Raw genomic sequence first — 20918 nt, forward strand, 5'->3', positions numbered from 1 at the left:
AGGGACCATGTCAAATTATTGCTGCATTTCCTATGGTACAATAGTGACTGCACCTCAAAACACTTCAATGGATGTGAAGTGTCATGAAGGACACGTTATAAATGGATGTCGTTTCTTCCTTCAGTCATCAGCTTATCTCTGGTAAAATGATTTGTCTAGAGACAGCGCTAGAAAATTACTCTCACCAACTTTTATATTTCATGGTAATTTATTTGATCGAAACAATTTTGATAAACTCTCTCATAAATGGTAATGACCAGGAAATAACCCTGATGAAGCAGGGACTGAAAATAACAAGTTAAGAAAGTTGCTAGCTCCTCGCCCAATTCCTGTGCATGCAAGATTCCTGACCTGGTTTGCTGGTAGGAATACTTTGTGTAATAGCTTCATTAGACAACTAAGTTTTATTCACATCAGGATATAATGAAGCAGCCCACAATTTCTGTTTTTCCAACTCATTCCCAACTCAGCACTTACTGCCGCCAGCCCTCCGGCGCCTGGGTGGTGTTGCTCATCATCTTCCTCCTCCTCTTCCTCCTCCTCCTGCTGGGCGGCCTCCTCCCCAGCGACGCCCAGCTGATCGGCCTCCACATCCTCCTCCTCAAAAAGGTCTCCTCGCTGCTGCGCCAGGTTGTGTAGGGCACAGAGCACCACCACAATGCGGGACGATATCAGGGGGCTATATTGGAGGGCCCTGCCAGAGCGGTCCAGGCACCTGAACTGCATTTTGAGGAGCTCTATGCACAGTTCCACTATTGAACAGGTGGCAACGCGGGCCTCATTATACTGGGTCTGTGCATCAGTCTCAGGCCTCTGCACAGGCATTATCAGCCAAATCCGAAGCGGGTACCCCATGTCCCCCACAAACCATCCCTGCACCCTGGGCTCCTCCTCGAAGATGTCCGGGACATCAGAACTCCTCAATATGAAGCTATAATGCATGCTGCCAGGAAATCTGGCGCAGACATACATGATGTTCAACTGGTGGTCACACACTAATTGCACATTTATTGAGTGGAAGCCCTTTCTGTTCACAAATCTTCCTGGATTCTTCACCGGAGCCTTGAGGGCAACATGGGTGCAGTCTCTAGCCCTCTGCACATTTGGCATCCCCGCGATGGATGCAAATCCTGCAGCCCAGGCTTCCGACTGGGCCTGGTCCAGGTAAAATTTAATATACTGGCCAGCCCGGGCATCCGTGACCTCCTTCTCACTTGTGGATGGATGGTTGGGAAATACCATAAAGGTCTCCACTGACAGTCTGGAAGGACCCGGTAGCGTAAAAGTTTAAGGCGGCCGTCACCTTCACAGCCACCGAGAGTGGGTGCCCCCCTGTCCCCTGAGGTGCCAACAATTGGCACAGGTATCCAACCCATCTCCCACCTGCAACATTGTTTGCTGCTGCCACCACTAGGACCCAGAGTCAGCACTAAGACCCGAGGTCAGCGCTCTGCGATAGGTCTGTGCTGAGAGTCCGAAGTCAGACTTCGTGAACAACAGCAACCCCCCACACACTTGCAGCCCCCTCCCTGACCTGAAGCTCAACATGACCACCACGAAACCACCCCCTCTGTGCAGCACAGGGCAGTTTGAAAGCAGAGACTTACCTCCTCGCTGACCCTCTCTGCTCAACACCTGAATGCGACACTTAGACTTGGTGTTTTCCCGACCGATCCAGCTGCAGCAAACAAGGTCATTGAGGCAGGTGAGCTGGGATGACTGGGAGTGAAGCTCACTTATTACATTGTGATGAATGCAAAAAAATGGAAATTGATGTTTTGCTCGTTTTGGGCGGGCTCCCGATCGTGCTGATTTTTTTATTGGTAAAATGGGAATGAGCGTGAAAATGGGTACCATTCCTGCTAGTTCCATCACGCCCGATTTTACGACATTTTCCCGCCGCACAATGGGCACGATGAGGTCATAAAATTCCACCCATTAAAGAATTTGAGGAAAGCGAAGAAGAGTGGAATTAAAATCAGGGGACTCATGAAAATTCAGTGGTGCAGAATGACCAAATGTCCTAGTTCTGTGAGGTAACATACTTTGATCTCCCTGCACTGCGTCCTTCCTTTCTTTATATACCACTTGTCCTTGCATGGATGGGTGACAAAGGGGCTTATCAGCCATGTATGGAGGGGGTATCTCTTGTCTCTGAGCAGCCACCCTCTGTTCTCTGTGGTGGCCTGAACTTGCTGGGAATAGCAAACTGTCTGAGGATAACACCATTCTAGCTGCTGTCAGAATAGTGGGAGTTTATTGGTATGATGGTTTGTGCATAATCACACACTAAGCACCTTGAAAAGATGGACCATATTTTGAATTCTGCATGCAAAGAAGAACCCAAATCTTGAAATCTGGAAAGCACTAAATTGTGGGACATCCTACCCCATGCGCTCAAAGGTCTGTGGGTAGAGAATCACTTGTTTAGTCACAAGAAGACCTATGGCAGAAACTCGTGATCCTGATTAGATGTCATTCCCCATTTGAGGGACAACAGGTGACAAGCCAAGAAATGGAATGAAATCTATTGCAGTTCTTACTTCTCTCTATGTTCATACATAGGGCCTGCAGATTCACATGCATACAGTCAATGGCTCCTTGCACATTAGGAATTCTGTTACCATGGTAAAGTCATGTATCTGCTCGTCCTTCTTCTCTCTGCTTAGCAGGAACGTAGTGAGATCTCCTCTCCTTGCATACAGGGTCTCCATCACTTCTTGCTTGTAGCTATGAATGGCGAACTGGGATATCTTTACTATTTCACCTCCGTCCATCTGCAAGGATCAGGTCATGTAGAAGTTTAGAGCCAAGATAACCTTGATGACCACTGGCAATGCAGTCCTTTTTCTGGAGCCAGGCTGTAGATCTTATTGAAGGAGGTGGCATATTTCAGTGACCACATCTTTGCTGAATCTCAGGTGGCTCAGTTATTGCTCCTACCTGAAACAGAGGTAAATAAGTTTTCCCTGTAAACTCATGATGGGTAGGGCATTCTGTGAGAGCTCTCCTCCTCCTGCTCCCCCTCCTGTGCAGAACTTCCCTCCTTTGCAGCATCTGGTCCATTTGTCTGTCATGTTGCAGACCCAGAGGCAACCACAGCCCAATAATTGTTGGAGCCTGTGTGTGAACAGGTCACCAAAGCACCGGTCAATCCATGTGAGGATGCAGCCAAACTCCCTGCAAATTCAACAATCCACCGCATCCCCTCAAAGCAGCCCGTAGTGCTTACAAATTTTATAGGAACGGAAGTCAGTGAAATGCACCTCACCTGCATGTTGGCTGCTAGCCCTGAAATAATGCGAATGGGATGTTCAGCTGTGTGCGATTAGCACAGGTGTACAAGTTTCAAAAATGTGTCAAATCAGCTGGAACATCTGTGGGTTTTTTGTGTTTCTGACGTTGAGAGATTCTGGCGCTTGTATGGCACACATGTATAGAATGGGGTATCAAGCAGATTTTTATTGTCCTAATGGATTTCTTTACTGTTATTACAGGAGTGGCATCAGCAATCGGTATCTTCTACCTTCGGAGGGAAGGAGCGTTTACTGCAGGAACTGTCTTGGCCATTTACACCATGTCACTTTGGCCTCACTTGACTATCCGTCTAATCAATTCAGGATATCCAGGGAAGGCCTTGACCACGGCTATGTTGGTGTACCTGCTGGAGATGCTTGGTACAGTGTGGTGTACAGCTTATAACTTTGTTCCTGGAGGTGCCATTGCTAGAGAACAAACAATGGTAGTTTTAGGTATGTGGTTTAAAGTAAAATATGGCTTGCACTAATCATTAGACATGGAGAAACACATTCTTGTAAATCTGAAAACAAAATGAAGAAAAAGCTTCTAGCTATACGTTTTTCCTATTTTAGTGTCAACTTCTTAAAATGATGACCCATCATCGCTTTAGTTTCAGTGGAGAGTGTAATGATTTTTTAACAATTGGTTCACAGATTTAGTAATTTAGTACTTTATAATTAGAATGCTGCCCATTTAAAGTAAATGCCAAAAAAATGTTGTTCACTGTGGACCAAAGCAAACACTGATTCATGCATTAAAAAAATAAACTTTTTTGGTGTGAACCAAGGTGGAGGTTACCATTGGAGGTAATAATACACTATTTACTTTTTGGGCTTGAAATGACAACAGTCAGTGCAAACCAAGTGTTCCAGTAATGCCTGCAGATTTCAGAAAAGCACTGCTTCCTGTGCTGGTATGAATTAGCCCATCCCTATTCTTATTTAATGAGATTGATAATTTAGTATCAAATTATGGCCAGGTTTATTCTGAGAATTTGGGTCTGTAAGGTAGTCACACAATTGATACTTTACAAACAGCAGAAGAGAATTTCATAGGTTAGAAATCCCAGCATGAACACTTATCACAGCTGTACTACATTCCTATGTTCCTAATTTTATACTTGTTTGAACTAGCCTACTTCTTTTCAAAAGGTCTTCCTGGCAGTTATCCCTGGTGAATCTGGGGAGTTGTTATCCTCTGTTGAAAATTGATAACGCCAACATCCCACTAAAGTGAAAATGGTCACTTGTGCATTTTCTCTCCAAATTCCACTGATTCACTGCTGATGTTATATTGGGAATTCAAGGAAGCCCTCCAGCAATACATAGCCATTCGATTAATTTATTTGCTGTCGCAGCTTCCTAAGAAATTACATTTGCATGCATTTTATTCGGCTATTGTAGCCGTACATGTACATTAACATTAATGTCATCAATCTACAACCTTTTCATATTTATTTTAAATTACTGTTCATTTTCATTGCCCAGTTCTATGGGTTTCGAGGGCCGAAGGGCCTGTTCCTGTGTTTTCTTTGTTCTTGTGGAAGTAATGATTTGGTAGGTCAGGCTTTTTAACATGATTACACATGGGGATTGAGGCAACTTGTTTGTTCTTGAGTTCTGGGTGTTGGAACATAGGAAGATGTGATATAAAAGCAGACCATATGGTTCAATCAACTTGCACCACCATTCAATAAGATTATAGATGAAATTTTCCCAAAAAATGGCAAAGTGCCCGGTTCTGACTGAAAACTGGAGTGTTTCTCCCCAGAGAAACAGTTGGTTTTCTCTCCCAATCTTCTGACACTTTGTCATGAAAATGCTTGGCGAACCTTTTTATTTCTACATATGCTTCATGACAAAATCACTTTAAAATACATCAATATACAAAAAAAATGACATCCATCCTCATTACTTTATAATTTTCTCTTGCCGCAAATAAAATTTTTGCCAGATAGATTTTTAATGAAGATTTTATCCTTTTAATGTGGGAAGCATGAATGATGTAAATGAAGTTAGCTGTATGTAATATTTTAATTTCCAGCGTGTAAGGATGATCCTTTAGCTTGTTGTCATTCCTACACAACTGTTTTCTCTTTCAACTTGCTTTTCTAGACAAACTTTTCTGTTTTCATTTCTTCCAGTTGTGGACTCTGTATGGTCTGTATGCCAACTCCTACTACAGGGCACTCTGCATTTCTCTTCCTCTGGCAACATCAGAGACCTACCCTATAAGTAAGACTGGGTTATTTGCAGCTTCTGTATGCAAATTGCACATTTGCCTGCTGTGTCAACACTGAGTTTCTTTAAATTTGTCTGTTTCTATTAAACCTGGTCTGAGTTAAGGCTCATTGTTGCACTCCAGCCAAAGTAATTGGATAACTGGGGTGAAACTTTCACTGAGATTTGTAAATGCTTGATGATACTGCTTACCCCCACCCTCGCATCCACCTACACCCTACCACCATGATTCAGTGGGAAAATTTATCATGTGGTGCAGTAGTGAGTCAACAGGCCAATAAAACATGAACTTGCTTCCTATGTGTGCTGAGTTAACCAATTTCAACTTGAGTAGAAGTGGGGGTACTACACTTGACTCACTCGGCTTAGGGTAGGAATAGGTGACATACAGTTCTGTTGCCACTCTTGATTAATATCCAGCGGCTCCTGCTGGAATGATAGATAAGGGTATATTGAGTTTGGTTCTGATACCCACCAAGCCCACTGACACAGCCAAGGCTGACATGAAGAATAATCACTGGAGAAAAATATTGGAATGCGAGCAGTACCTTTGATACCATTCTCTAGCATGAGCATTGGCTTCAGAAAATGGAGAGAATTGCAGGTGAAAAAGAAAAGTTTGCTAACATTCACCGAAATGTTAAGCACCATAAGACAATAAGTGAAGGAGGCCAGAATATACATACCTGTAGGCTTTTTAAATTTCTCTGGGTTTTTTTCAAGTTTACTTACATTGTGAGTCTTAACATTTTTATCTACAGTAAATAATAGCTGGCGGTGGTGAAAGTGGGAGTTGTAGTGATTGACCCTGGAAAGATTTCAGAGGCTGCCACTTGTGGAGGTGGGCTGGGCAACAGGCAAGCCTCGGTGTTGCAGCTTTTTGTTGAAGATGCGAAAAAGTGACCAAAACAAATAACACCCTGCAGCCTTCATTCCTCATGCCCCTCAGTCCACCCACACACTTGCTATAGTCATCCATATAATATCCATGCCAAACTCTGTCCCTCCAACCACCCCATGAACTTCATAGCTCCTATGCCAAACTATACCAGTCCATGCTCCCCACCCTTTGCCCTTGCAGCCTCCATGTCAATTCACCCATTACCCAACATGGGCAGACCTCATGTTGAGGTTAAATTAAGTTCCTAAGTGTCTACTGATGAATTCACCAAGTAAAAAAACCCACCCAAACTGAGAAGAACCTTTTCCATACATTTAGGTTCCTTCAAATATTTAATCTCTTATGAAATCAGTCATACAGCATTAACCCTATAATGGTAACCCTCTGGCATATATCAACAGACAATCTAGTTTTGTTTCCAAATATTTAAAGAGCAGGTGATTTAAATTCCTTTCACAGTTTCAATGAGCTTGACAGTTCCAATAAGTTTATTCACTTTTAATGAGTAATGTCTAAATTTTACAATCCCAAAAGGCACCTTACTTCTCCCAAAGGTGTCCTGGTGCGTATCTCCTATCTCTCCAAAAGGGTATCCTATCTTTCCAAATAACTTTGCCAACTTTAGACTCTCCTATCAGGTCTGAAGTACACAAACCCTATTTTTGATATCTCATTAGCCAAAATCAGATCAATCTGAAGACATTTTAACATGTGCAGTTGTCACTGTGAACCACAGATGTGTAAATTAGAACCTGCCACAGAAATGGTGAGGGCTGTGTTCAGGAGAGGGACTTCCAAATCCGGGCTTCTGCCATTTTCATAAATATGAAGAGCCTTTCCATCTGTGCAAAAATTCAGGCCAGAGTTTCCCAACATTTCGGTAGTGCTTGCTGGATAGTTACCCAGGAAATATTCGACAGATTAAAACTTAGTCTAACACCTAGGTAGCTACACGACTGACCCTCCCCCCAACTACACCCCCCCCATCTATTCACCTGACCATCCCATGACCACACGACTAATCATCTGACCCAACCATCCTTCTGACCACCAAACTACACTTCCAACCCAACTAACTTCTGGACCTGACCAGATTAGAACCCCAGCCCAGATGATCTGACTATTTCTACTCAACTACCCACCAACCACCCAATTACCTCTATCCAGACCTGAATACCTGTAAGACCATAAGACATAGGAGCAGAGTTAGGCCACGCGGCCCATTGAGTCTGCTCCGCCATTCAATCATGGCTGATATTTTTCTCATCCCCATTCTCCTGCCTTTTCCCCATAACCCCTGATCCACTTATTAATCAAAACCCTATCTATCTCTGTCTTAAAGACACTCAATGACCTGGCGTCCCCAGCCTTCTGCGGCAAAGAGTTCCACAGATTCACCACTCTCTGGCTGAAGAAATTCCGCCTCATCTCTGTTTTAAAGGATCGTCCCTTCAGCCTGAGGTTGTGCCCTCTGGTTCTAGTTTTTCCTACTAGTGGAAACATCCTCTCCACATCCACTTTATCCAGGCCTCGCAGTATCCTGTAAGTTTCAATAAGATCCCCCCTCATCCTTCTAAACTCCAACGAGTACAGACCCATAGTCCTCAACCATTCCTTATATGACAAGCTCTTCATTCCAGGGATTGTTCTTGTGAATTCCCTCTGGACCCTTTCCAAGGCCAGCACATCCTTCCTTAGATACGGGGCCCAAAACTGCTCACAATACTCCAAATGGGGTCTGATCAGAGCCTTATACAGCCTCAGAAGTATATCTTGCTCTTGTATTCTCGCCCTCTCGACATCAATGCCAACATTACATTTGCCTTCCTAACTGCCGACTGAATCTGCACATTAACTTTAAGAGAATCTTGAACAATGACTCCCAAGTCCCTTTGTGTTTCTGATTTCCTAAGCATTTTCCCATTTAGAAAATAGTTTATGCCTCCATTCCTCCCTTCAAAGTGCATAACTTCACACTTTTTTCACATTGTATTCCATTTACCACTTCTTTGCCCACTTTCCTAATCTGTCCAAGTCCTTCCACAGCCCCCCCGCTTCCTCAATACTACTTGTCCCTCTACATATCTTTGTATCATCTGCAAACTTAGCAACAGTGCCTTCAGTTCCTTCCTCCAAATCGTTAATGTATACTGTGAAAAGTTGTGGTCCCAGCACTGACCCCTGAGGCACACCACTAGTCACTGGCTGCCCCTTTATCCCCACTCACTGCCTTCTACCAGTCAGCCAATCCTCTATCCATGCCAGGATCTTACCCTTAACACCCATAGGTACTTAACTTATTTAAGTCTCCTATGCGGCACCTTGTCAAAGGCCTTCTGGGAATCTAAATAAATCACGTCCACTGGTTCTCCTTTATCTAACTTCCTTGCTACCTCCTCAAATAACTCTAACAAATTTGTCAGACATGATCTCCCCCCTTGACAAAGCCGTGCAGACTCAGTCTTACTTTATCATGCACTTCCAAGTATCTGCAATCTCATCTTTAATAATGGACTCTAAAATCTTGCCAATGACCGAAGTCAGGCTAACTGGTCTATAATTTCCCATCTGCTGCCTCCCTCCCTTCAGTTCTCTGGTACCCTCCCTGCCTCCAGTGATTCCTGAAAGATCACCATCAATGCCTCCACAATTTCCTCAGCTATCTCTTTTTAGAACCCTGGGGTGTAGCCCATCCGGTCCAGGTGATTTATCCACCTTCAGAGCTTTCAGTTTCCCCAGAACCTTCTCCTTACTGATGGCCATTGCACTCACCTGGGCTCCCTGACTCTCCTGGAGTTCTGGCATTCCACTGGTGTCTTCCATCGTGAAGACGGATGCAAAGTAACTATTCAGTTCCTGTGCCATTGCTTTGTTTCCTATTATTACTTCTCCAGCCTCATTTTACAGTGGTCCAATGGCGAATTTTGCCTCTCTCTTACCTTTTATATATTGAAAAAAAAGACCCCTCAATATGACTACCCAATGACCCACCTACCGACCTCACCCACCTTACCCACCTGTAAGAGCTTTTCATGTATTATGCTGGCTTTCATGTGAGAGATTTCTCTTTATTAATTACAGCTCTACAAATGCAAAGAACTCACGGAGATAGTAATTATGGTTGAAGACGTACTTTATTGTTACCCAGGCCAGGTCCACGTGTGTGGGAGAATGATTTGGGGCAGCCCAAATTATTCTAAATTGCATTGTTATTAGTATTACAATTATACACTTTTCAAAAATCATTTGCCTGCCTCTTTGCTCATCCTAGCTGGACATGAGTCAATCATTTTATTATGAATCATTTACCTTGGCCAATAACATTTTACTCTCTGATAGCATGAGAATACGTAAGTTCATAGAGTTTGAAAGTCTTTTTCCCACTGTCTCCTAGAGACCCAAATATGTAGGTCCATAGAATTCAAAAGTTCCTTTCCCATTGTCTATTTAGCAATCCTTTATCAGGAAAATTGAATTACTCTGTTCATTCTTCTGTCTGGGAAGTTTGTACATTCTAAAGCCCACGCTGATAAGAGAGTTCCTTTGCTTCTCTCAGTAGCTGTATTGTTTTTCAAGGAATGTGGTTCTTCTTACTTAGCTATATCCCATCATGCTTAGAGCAAGATGTATGCTTTAATACAGAATATAGTATGTTTTCAAAAATACATGTTTAAATTCTCTAACAGTGGTTATATATCTTTCTATGCAAACAATACCTTTGTAACTCCAAGTACTTTGTATTTTTACTATACTATATTCACTCTAAATTAACCTATTCTGATCTATTAGTCTTTTAGTCCCAGATTATCCTAAACCCCTCTAACACCACCTCACCCAGTTACTTACCTTACGCACCCTATCCACTTGCACACGTTACCTAATCCACCTATTCACCTACCCTCCAATCTCACCCACTCTATTCACTCATTCACTCATCTATTCACCAACATTAGATTGGATCTTTAAACTTACCAAATGGCAGCAAGTACCAATAAAAAAGGGGACATGTCCTGCTTTGCCCCGACTCTACTTCACTCTGACAGAGTTCCATGAGGGTTGCTGCACTGTGTATTTCTGTGGCAGCCAGGCTCGGAAGGTACTGGAACAAATAGGGGAGTTTTTGAACACAGCAGCAATCTGGTAATCATTGCTCGGAAGATCCCGCCCAATCTAATTAGGTTACTTATTCTGCTTTCTCTTTCGCCTATACTTGCCATATACTCTTCTATATCAGAAAGACTTCTGGATCTCAGTTGTTGTTTGACAGTTTTACCATAGGCCTTGAGTCCATATGAGAATTGGTTAAGCCTTGGTTATTATAACTGATTAGTTTATACTCCATTGCAACTTTTATTTCTAGAATCCTTATCTATCATCTGTTTAAAAACATGTAGAAAAGCTAAATTATGATGAAAACTTAATTTTAACCCAAATGAACAGAAATGTTTGTTAATTTATTAGTGAAATTTCCTATCATTTTGTCTGTAGATTAAAAAGAACGATATTTAATAGAGTGACAAAGTTTGCGAACCAAGTCCTCAATTTGTACTTTCCCCTATTTTTTTCAGGTGTCATCATGCACTTGATTGGATTGGGAGTATTCTTTGGTCGAAAGTCTAAATCAGTCCCATCAGAAACTAATAATGTGACTCTTTTCAAACTCTTGGCGAAGTATGTCAAACTATGTAAGTGGCATAATTCAGCTACACTGAGAAAATATAATGGCACTTTGTCCTGTATTCTTTCACATAACCTCAACACAGATGTACTTCTGGTTTTAAATTTAATTGACTTGAGAAAATCCACATAAACAGTGCTTGTGTTTTAGAAACATGAAAGCAATATGCCAGCAAGGTTAAATCCCAAAGAACAAAGAATGTTGGATCCGATGGAATAACAGGGAAAGTTGCATCAGGGATACAAAGTTGGCTGAGTGCCAGGGAATAGAGAGTAGTAGTGTACAATTATTTTTTGGACAAGTGGAAGTTATGCAGTGGGGTTCCTCAGGGATTGGTTGTGGGATCATTGCTTTTCTTGATGATGTATAATGGCCTAGACTTAGAGATATGACACAAAACTTGGGAGTATTGAAAACTGAGAGTAGTCATAGAGTCACGTAGTGCAGAAGGAAGCCATTCGGCCCATCGAGTCTGCACTGACTCTCTGGTAGAGTATCTTACCCAGGCCCAGTTCGAGTTCTTCTCTTTAGAGAAGATTAGGTTGAGGAGAGATTTAATAGAGGTGTTCAAAATCAATAGATAGAGTAAATTGAAAGAAACTTAGAAGGGTTGTGAACTAGAGAACACTGATTTAAGGTGAATGGCAAAAAGACCAATGACGAGAAAAAGATTTGGAAATGTACTGCCTGAAAGTGTGGTGGAGGTGGATTCAATCATGGCTTTCTAGAGGGAATTGCTAAATACCTGAAAAGAAACCATTTGTAGAGCTAAGGAAAAGGTGAGATGGAGTGGCTGAGCTGCTCTTGCAAAGACTGGGATGGACATGATGGGTTAATGGCCTCGTTCTGTGTTATAACCATTCTGTGATTCTATGTTTAAAATTATGAATATGGCATTGAAACCAGACTATCTCTAATAGTTGTGGGGTCTAGATGACAGGAGCAGTGGCCACTGCTGAGACTACAAGCAATTTCATAAGTAAGTCACAGAGGCAGCACTCTTGAGTTGGGAAAGATACAGAGGCTTTAGAAAGGGTATATTAGAGGACAATGGTAAATGGTGGGGGTTGTGATAGCGGGAATAGAAGGGGCAATCCCAGGAAAGGAGAGAGGGATGTGGGTCTTGACGATAAGCTGGGGTAGGAAGGAGCACTAGTAGGGGTGAGGAGGGGATGGTCCCCATTGGGAGCCTTTGATTGAGAGCCCCCATCCCTTGCTGCCCGTGGCTCAAGCAGGGTAACCCCCTGCCCCTCTAGCCTGACCTCCTCCCACTGGTCTCAAAATTGGGACCAGGAGGGACTTGGCCATTAACTGACCACACAAAGATCTCAACTGAGGTGAGGGCAGGCCCTAGGCCTCGTCCACCACTCTTCCTGTCCACCATCATAGGCAACAACTCTTCCCCCCCCCCCCCCCCCCATCCGCTGTTAACTTGCCAGATCAGAGGCTTGAGGGTGGTGGGAAGCCACCTATTTTAACCCCCCCCCCACCCCCCCCCCCCCCCCCCCCCCCTGCCCCCCACCTTATGCAAATCCACCAATAGGGCCATTGAAGTTTCTGTCCATGGTACTGCTTGGTTTTTAGATGATAAAAGGTAAAATTCCATTCGCCTTTTTGTTATGGCCTTAATAAGCTGAGGTGCCTTTAATGTGCCTGTACCTGTATCTCAAATCTCTCTCTTCCTACAGTTAATTCCATTGATAATCACAATGTTATTTCTTTCATACCAAAGTGCATCATCTCACCATTTACTGACATTGAACACTAAATGCCAATTCTTACCCTATTCCCTTGCCTTGTTGATTTCGCTTTAGTCTCCTAAGAAATTAATGATGTCTTTTACTTGCAAATTTTAACTCCATTTCCACTAAATCTAGATGCTCATCATTGAAATACACAGTGAATAAAAGTAACACTGGAACTGAACCCTGAGGGACACCATGGGTGGCACGGAGGCACAGTGGTTAACACTGGTCCCTCACAGTGCCAGGCACCTGGGTTCGATTCTGGTGTTGAATGACTGTGTGCAATCTGCACGTTCTCCCCATGTCTGTGCGGGTTTCCTCCAAATGCCCTGGTTTCCTTCCACAGTCCAAAGATGTGTAGGTTATGTAGATTGACCATGTAGTGTTACTCCTGCAACAAATTCTAAGCGAACTGTCCCGTAGTTACCTTTTCAGGTTGATCATTAGCAATTTCTGTACATTTCTTGGAGTATAGTATGCACATTGGCTGGGATTCTCTCAAAAGGATTCTAAGTCCCCAATTTGTGGAAAAATGGGAGTAACTCCTGATTTTTTCAGCATGATTTCTGGAATGAATCGACAATGTTCTGTGCATCAGAGTGCCCTAGCGGGATTACCGCTGAAAATTACTGGCCAGGGCCTATTCCCGCTCGAGAGGCTGGCAGCATAGTGCTGAGCGGGCCACTGCACATACACCAATCTGTCAGTACGGAGATCACCGCACGCGCAGTAGCCCCGCACTGCCGGCCTCCCGATCACTGGCCAGCCTGATCGCTGACCAGCCCCACAGCTCCCAATCGCTGGTCTTGCAGAGCCCCCACCACCTGATTGCTGACCTCTCGAATCTCCCTGAGCCAGCCCCAATGTCCCCACCACCCACCCGGCCAGCCCTGTTGTCCCGATCCCCCCCACCCCACTCGCCCCCCCCCCCCCCCCCCCCCACCCACATCCTCCCTGTCCGACAGTCCCGACCCCCTCGCTAGCAGCCCTCACCCTCCCTCCCCCAACCCGGATGGCTTGCTCCGATCGCCGTCCCCCTTTCTCTGCCTGCAATCCCTGTGCAGAGTGACAGCGGGACCCCCCACCCCCACCCCCACCAATTGCCCACCCAATAGGCCCTGCTCCCTCTGGCCCCACCCCCTTGGCATTGCCTGCTGCCCTGTGGGCAGTGCCAAGATGCCCCTTGGGCATTGCCAGTTTGCCTTTTGAGCAGTGCCAGGGTGTCAGGCTGGCACGGCCAGGCTGGCACTGCCCAATGGGCATTCCTCTTATCCCCAACCTCCTGGGGGGCCTCAATGGCCTCTGTTCCCTCCAGTAGGGTCGGATGCTTGTTCCCCATTAGTGGAGAGCAGTTGTAAACCCCACTGAAGTGAACCACTCCCGGTGGGGGACAGGGGGTTGGGGGAGGAGAGAGACACTAGTGGGCCCAGAGACTTCAGTCCCGGCCCTGCTGATGAAATTTGAATCCTGATTTCCATATTGTATCTGGAAATCTTAGCCGCGGAAACGCACGGAAGTCCGCAAAACGGCCTCCGCTGATGAGAATTGCTCCCGTTGTCTTTATTTTTCAGTATGTATCACTTTATATTTGTCTGCATTAGATTTCTCCTGTCTGACTTTGCCGCTGCCTCAGCTTGTCTGCTGCTGAAACCCTCATTCATTTGCTTTCATTCCCTCCAGACTCGAGGCAGCGGCAAAGTCAAACAGGAGAAATCTAATGCAGACTATTTCAACACACTCCTGACTGCTGTCCCACATTCTCCCCTCCATAAACTTGAGCTCATCCAAAACTCCTCTACATATCTTAATTCAAAGTAAGTCCCATTCATCTATCACTCCTGTGTCAAATAACGTCTTGATTTTAAAATTATTATCCTTTATTTCAAAATCCCACCCCAGCCTTGTTTCCTGCCCCTCAACCCGGTTCTTATCCATGCCCTGAATCCTCACCATTTTTAATTTAATTACCTTTCATGTGGAACTTTGACAGAAAGATTTGGAAGTCGGGCTATACCATGTCAAAGGTCTTACCACAGTTGACTTGGGTTATCACTTCCTTGAACAAGTCAAGAATGTTGTTGAGGCAGGGTGTCCTCTTTCACGCTGTTGTCAAGTAGTTATTATTTTACAGGTGATCCTTACATTTACTCCTGGTAATTGAGTCTGTGAAATAGAAGTAAGACTAATTGGTCAGTGGTTGTCTTTGTCTGTTTTGTCACCATTTTTGAATATGGTTATTACATTAGCCCGTTTTTAATCTTTTAGTATCTCCCAGTGAACTATGTTTCTCTCATAATAATTGTTAGTTATTTACAAATCTTTTTCTCTATTCGCTTCTAACACACTGGGATAAATACCATCTATCCCTGGATAAGGTTGGAAAATTGATTCATCATAAAATTATATAACCTTTGTGTTTCCAGAAATCCCATTATACAATTTATTGTAAGAAAAATCAAAATGATGCCAAACTGACAATTTGAATGTCTGAATGTTGTGTACTTTCGGTCTTTCAAAGAGTCTTTGCTTTTGTGCCGTTTACAGTATTTTGCTTTCATTAAACAACTGTTCAAATTAATACTCTCATTTTTAATCTGAAACTTTTTTTCTTTCAAACGCTACACTATTCCTGTTCAGTGCTTTGGCTATTTGTCGGTTTGGGCCTGTTAGGATTAGGACATCGATATATGTTGTATCAGAAGAAATTACTCAACCAGGTGAGTATCTGGTCTACCTTTCCCTTACACTATATAAAGTTTACTGTATATCACTTCAGAACTTTTACCAGAATGGGCAAGTGATAAAGAGAAACAAAACTGCTTATGGAAATTACATCATTTGTGGTATATACTTAATAAAATTAGATAAAATATACAGCACAGAAACAGGCTCAATGGCCAGAATTTTACCAGCCCACCCGCCCCGGGAATCGGAGAGGGCGAGGGGCGGAGCACAGGAAGGTCCATTGACCTCGGGTGGAATTTTACGGTTTTGGGATGAGTGAGGCCATTAAATCCCGCCCAACGAGTCCATGTTGGCATGTGTGCTCCACACCCCCATACCATTCTTCCTCATCCAATTTTTATCAGCATAAAGCTCAAATCCCTTCTCCCTCATCAACTTCTCTTTTTTCAGTAGTCCTTTGATGCTAGGAGAATGTTTGCCATGGAGTAAATCCTGTAGCAAGCACCTGCATGTGGAGCCTTTCAACATGGGGAGGCTGTTGCATTGTAGTTAGCACATGGTTCATGCTGACCAGGAAACTTTCCCGCTCTTACCACCTGCCATAGGCATATCAGAAGGATTTGCAGATGATAATCAACCTGCTTGGCCACATTATAAATGCACCTTCCATGGCCATCAAGTCCCAGAAAGTGTCTCAAAACCAGTGCTTCTGTCTGAGAGGTAGAGATGCTGCTACTATGTCACAAGGCCTCCTATAAACTTATCTAACCTTCCCTTAAATTCATCAGTACTATTTACCTCAGCCAGTCCCTGTAGTAGCAAGCTCCACATGTCTGTTTGGTAGTACAGAACTCAAGTATTGTTGAAAAAAGAGAAATGCTGTCAAAGCTTTTCATCTTGAATACATCAGGACAGTTTGCAAGAACACTAATAGTAAATGAACATCAGTTTATACTGCATGAGAGGAGAGTACTGATTGGTTTGCAAGTGGACTCTGATTCGTATAGGGTTTGCCATGAAAAATGCACCAGAAAACAGTTAACTGCCACGCTTTTGTTCAAATTCAAATCAGGCAGGTCGACACTGACTGGTCAAGACATTGCCTTGGGGAATGAACCAAAGAATGGTCGTCCCCTAAGCTTTTGTTTAGTTGAATACATGGACATGCACCTTCTGTCTATAAAGGACAGGGCCTTGTTTGTGAATACATGTAGCTTCTGGCATACATAAGTGAGCCGGAATGTGAACCTGATTGATAATAAATTATTTTTCAGTATAATTGTTAGCACAATCAGGATTGTTTAGCAAATGCTGTCCAATTACCCAATCACATCCAATGCTGGACAGTTTTGAATTTTGCAAGCATGGGGTGGTTGAGTATGATCTGCACTTTGCCTGTTGTGACAGCCAAAGGGACATGCTACTTGGTACAATCTGCCAGTTGTGGGAATGTATGGCCAGCATACATGGCATTGCACTGGTACTGAATTTTGGTGTTGGTGAAAAATTGGTCCAGGACTAGAAGAAAGAATTCACTGTGAGGAAGATGCTCAGAACCAAATGCACCATGAGAACAGGAACCTGTCACTGGCCTGATTTTGAGAATCATGTGTTCAAAAACTGTCAGACTGCCTAGATCGTCATTACAAATGTAGGCCACGAATCTCCCACCACGACCCGCAACTTTTCTGGCAGGTTGGGCCGAGAGATGCACGTGTTGGCCATTTCCTGGGTTCCCCGCCAGCTTTTACGATCCATGTGCATCTCCCAGCTGGAGAAAAATGGCGCTGCCGGGAACCCGCTGAAAACCGGTGCCCCGCTGATTAGCATGAGTTTACATACCTTTACATGCCATTATCGGAATCCACACGGCAATCTCTGCCCACTTCTGCATCTCCCATCACTTTGGCGTGATGTAACTTTGGCGCAAATCAGACTAGGTATTTAAAAGTTGCAACCTGGCATGGCAGCCTTGAACTGGCGTGAGGTGATAAGTGCTGCCAGCGGAGTGCAGGGGATGTTGCAGACAGGCTTTGGAGATGCCTGGTGGCCTTCCTCCTGCTGCCTTCAGGTATTGGCCCATGGGCCAGTGATATCTGTGGGGGAGGGGGGGGGTGGCTCCCGCTTTCCCTCCCTTCCTGGGCAGCTCTGTCGCGCACTGTGGGAAGCAGCCTCGAGGGCTCCCGCTCACCCTCCCCCTCCACAGCACTTTACAGTGGCATTGTCTCGCCACGGGATGTGGTCAGGGACTCTACTAAGTGCTGGTGTTCCAGGGTGGGGGAGGAGTGTACCATGTGCTGACTGAGGCCTAACCAGATGAAGCAGCTGCTGCTCCAGGCCGGGGTGCAGAGGTTCAGCCATGGACTGCATGGAATCTGCTGTCACTGGGCACACATCTGGTGCTGATTTGCAGTCTGTCCCTGCCCTGTGACAGGGACCACCAACACATGCCTGTAGCAGATGCTGCAGTTCCACACATAGCAATGGCTCAAGGGCGCGAATTGCCCACGGCTGCACACCGACCTGCATAATCTGTGTCAGCATTTGTCATGATGGGAATCTCACACCACCCTAATCGGGCCACGCACGGCGCTATGGATTGTGTGGGGTTCCCAGCTCCCACAAGTGGGGATTCTGGCCCAAGTGAGGGATTGGGGTGTTGCTGGGTCTATGCAGCCAATGAGAATAATCCGTCATTCTATGGAAAATCTCAGCAGGTCTGGCAGCATCTGTAAGGAGAGAAAAGAGCTGACGTTTTGAGTCCAGATGATCCTTTGTTAAAGCTTTTACAGCATTTTCTCTTTAGGTTTCAGATTCCAGCATCCGCAGTAATTTGCTTTTATCCGTCATTCTCTGCTCTTTCCAAACCCACTGTGCAGATGGATCTCGGTTTGCTCGATCTGGAGCTGGCCATGTTGGTGGCAACGGGGACGGAGGAGGAGGGGGCGGCGGCTCAGGAGGTGGTGGGCGTGGAGAGACCACCACAAGAGTAGCCACCACCAGACCCTGAGGAAGGAGGGCAGGGGGCTGCTGCTGAGGGCCAAGAGGTGGGTGGGCAGCCTCCCGAGAGGATGCACAGCAGGCGGAGGATGCCGAGGGCAAGGAGGTACCAGCCCCGCAATTCCTTCAAGGCCCTCTCGGAGGAGATGTGCTGTCGCCGACTGTGCCTATCCAAGACCACATTTGTGAGGTGCTCTCACACCTGGCACCTCAGGGGAACGGAGGCCACCCACTCCCTGTGGACGTGAAGGTGAGGGCAGCCCTCAATTTCTACGCCTCAGGGTCATCCCAGGCACCCAGTGGTGACCTAGCTGGGATCTCCCAGGCCTCTGTGCACAGATGTGTGCAGCAGGTCACAGATGCCCTGTAGACCCGGGCAGGACAGTTCATTAATTTCGATGTGGGCCGTGCACAGCAGGAGGCCGGGCTCTCGGCTTCCCATCCATCGCCGGGATTCCGAATGTGCAGGGAGCAGTGGATGGGACACACATCGCCTTGCGGGCCCCCCATGCAGGGTCGTGGTAATTTTTGAATGGGAAGGGGTTCCACTCCCTGAAGGTCCAAATTGCCTGCGACCATCAGCTGAAGATCATGCAGGTTGATGCACGCCACCCAGGGAGTGTCCATGACAGCCTTGTGATCCGGCAGTCGGACATCCCTGGACTCTTTGAAGACCAGCTCAGGCTCCCAGAATTGCTACTGGGTGACAAAGGTTACCCGCTAAGGTCATGGCTGATGACGCCTGTGCGGAGGCCCGTGACCGAGGCAGAGACTCACTACAACGAGGCCCATGCAGCCACCCGGTCCGTCGTTGAGCGGCATCGGCCTGCTGAAGATGCGGTTCCGCTGCTTGGACTGCGCTGGGGGGCCCTCCAGTATGACCCTGTGCTTCACGCATCGTTATCGTTTGCTGTGCTCTTCACAACATTGCCCAGCAGCGGGGAGACCAGCTGGAGCAGGAGGAGGAGGAAGAGGAAGAGGAGGAGGAGGAGGAGCAGGAGGAGGAGGAAGAGGAAGAGGAAGAGGAGGAGGAGGAGAAGGAGGAGCGGTAAGGGGGCGAGGTGGATGCCCCGCCATATGAAGAGCCGGAGGAAAGAGGGCGGACGGCAATAGGAGGTGTCCGGCAAGGAAGGGCAGCGAGGGACGCCTGATTGCAGCCCGCTTCACCCAGCTGGTGCTGTGCAGTGAGGGGGCTGCAACCAACACACATCCACCACACCCCAGGAGCAAGTGCAGCTGCTATTCCCCCTGCAAACTGACCTGGGCCCTCAAACCACCACATCACCCTTCCCCTGCTCCTGTCATCCCACCACCATATCCCCCAGAAACATCCGACCCTATTAATGTGTCTGGGGTGGCAATGGTTGCGAGTCTTGGTTGAAGGCTGGAGGATGATGATGACTCGCTGTTGTGCTCACTGGGATCCTGCCCCTGGTGCACCTCAAGTCTGACTCCTACCTGTTCTCTGAATGCACGGTGCAACCCTGACCCATGTAGTTGTAAGGGTTGGGGACACATGTTTTTTGGCCAAGACGGGACAGGAGGTAGGGGGGGTGGGGAGGGGAGCGGGGGGGAGGGTGGCAGGGCACTTGCACCAATGGTCTGGTGGATGTTGGGGAAGGTAAGGCAGGCACTCTGAAACATGTGGCTGAGTCTGCAAGGCTCAACAGACAGCACCTCTATGTTTGGGAGTCGGGAACACTGAGCTGTGTGTGGGAATCAGAGACACATTAGTCACATCGTGATGTGCAATTAAGAGCTTATTGTGTTCTTAACGTAAATGATTTCCAAACCCTGCCTAATGCTGACTTTCACCTGTGCCCTCTAGTGAACTACAACTTTCTAACTTTGTGCTGTCTACTGCTTCTTCTAGGTGCTACCCCAGGATGCACATCGGAGGTGGAGGTGTCCAGCTGTGATGCCCTTGGCGGATGTCTCCTGGGTGGCCGGGACCTGGAGGGCCCCGGCTGACTTGCGGATGGCACTGTTTCAGTGCCACCCTGTTCATCTTGCTGGCAATGAGATGCCTTGGTGTGAAGAAGTGGGGAATCGGATGGTCTCTGGACATCCGGGATCTCCTGGGTGGAAGACACTGGCATGGGCTCAAGTCCTTCTTCCTCCCTTGGGTTGCCTAGAGGCCCCGGGGGCCTCCATGGGACACCAGGGTAGCTGGATTGAGCTCCCGAAGCTCTGGCGTCACCAGGCTCTGCCAGTCCTGGAGGCCTAGATGCGCCTGCCCCATGATGTGATCCCTCAGCCCTGGCCCTCTGAGACTCGGCCAAGCTCTGGAGTCCCTCCACTACAGCATTCTGTGGGCAAGCCAGGCTCTGGACCCCCTCAGCAGTAGCCCTCTGAGCCTGGGCTAGGTT

General features: G+C 46.2%; 1 protein-coding gene across 1 annotated transcript in view; it reads left to right on the forward strand.

The window, feature by feature from the left end:
- Positions 1-20918, forward strand: part of LOC144498716 (PGAP2-interacting protein-like) — a 77512-nt gene that overhangs the window by 31872 nt on the left and 24722 nt on the right. Inside the window, exons 6-8 of the mRNA XM_078220318.1 lie at positions 3498-3752; positions 11010-11126; positions 15502-15581. Coding sequence (XP_078076444.1) covers positions 3498-3752; positions 11010-11126; positions 15502-15581 — 452 coding nt within the window. The remainder of the gene's footprint in view (positions 1-3497; positions 3753-11009; positions 11127-15501; positions 15582-20918) is intronic.

This window comes from Mustelus asterias, chromosome 1 (genome assembly GCF_964213995.1).
Source record: "Mustelus asterias chromosome 1, sMusAst1.hap1.1, whole genome shotgun sequence".
Classification (NCBI taxonomy): Eukaryota; Metazoa; Chordata; class Chondrichthyes; order Carcharhiniformes; family Triakidae; genus Mustelus; species Mustelus asterias.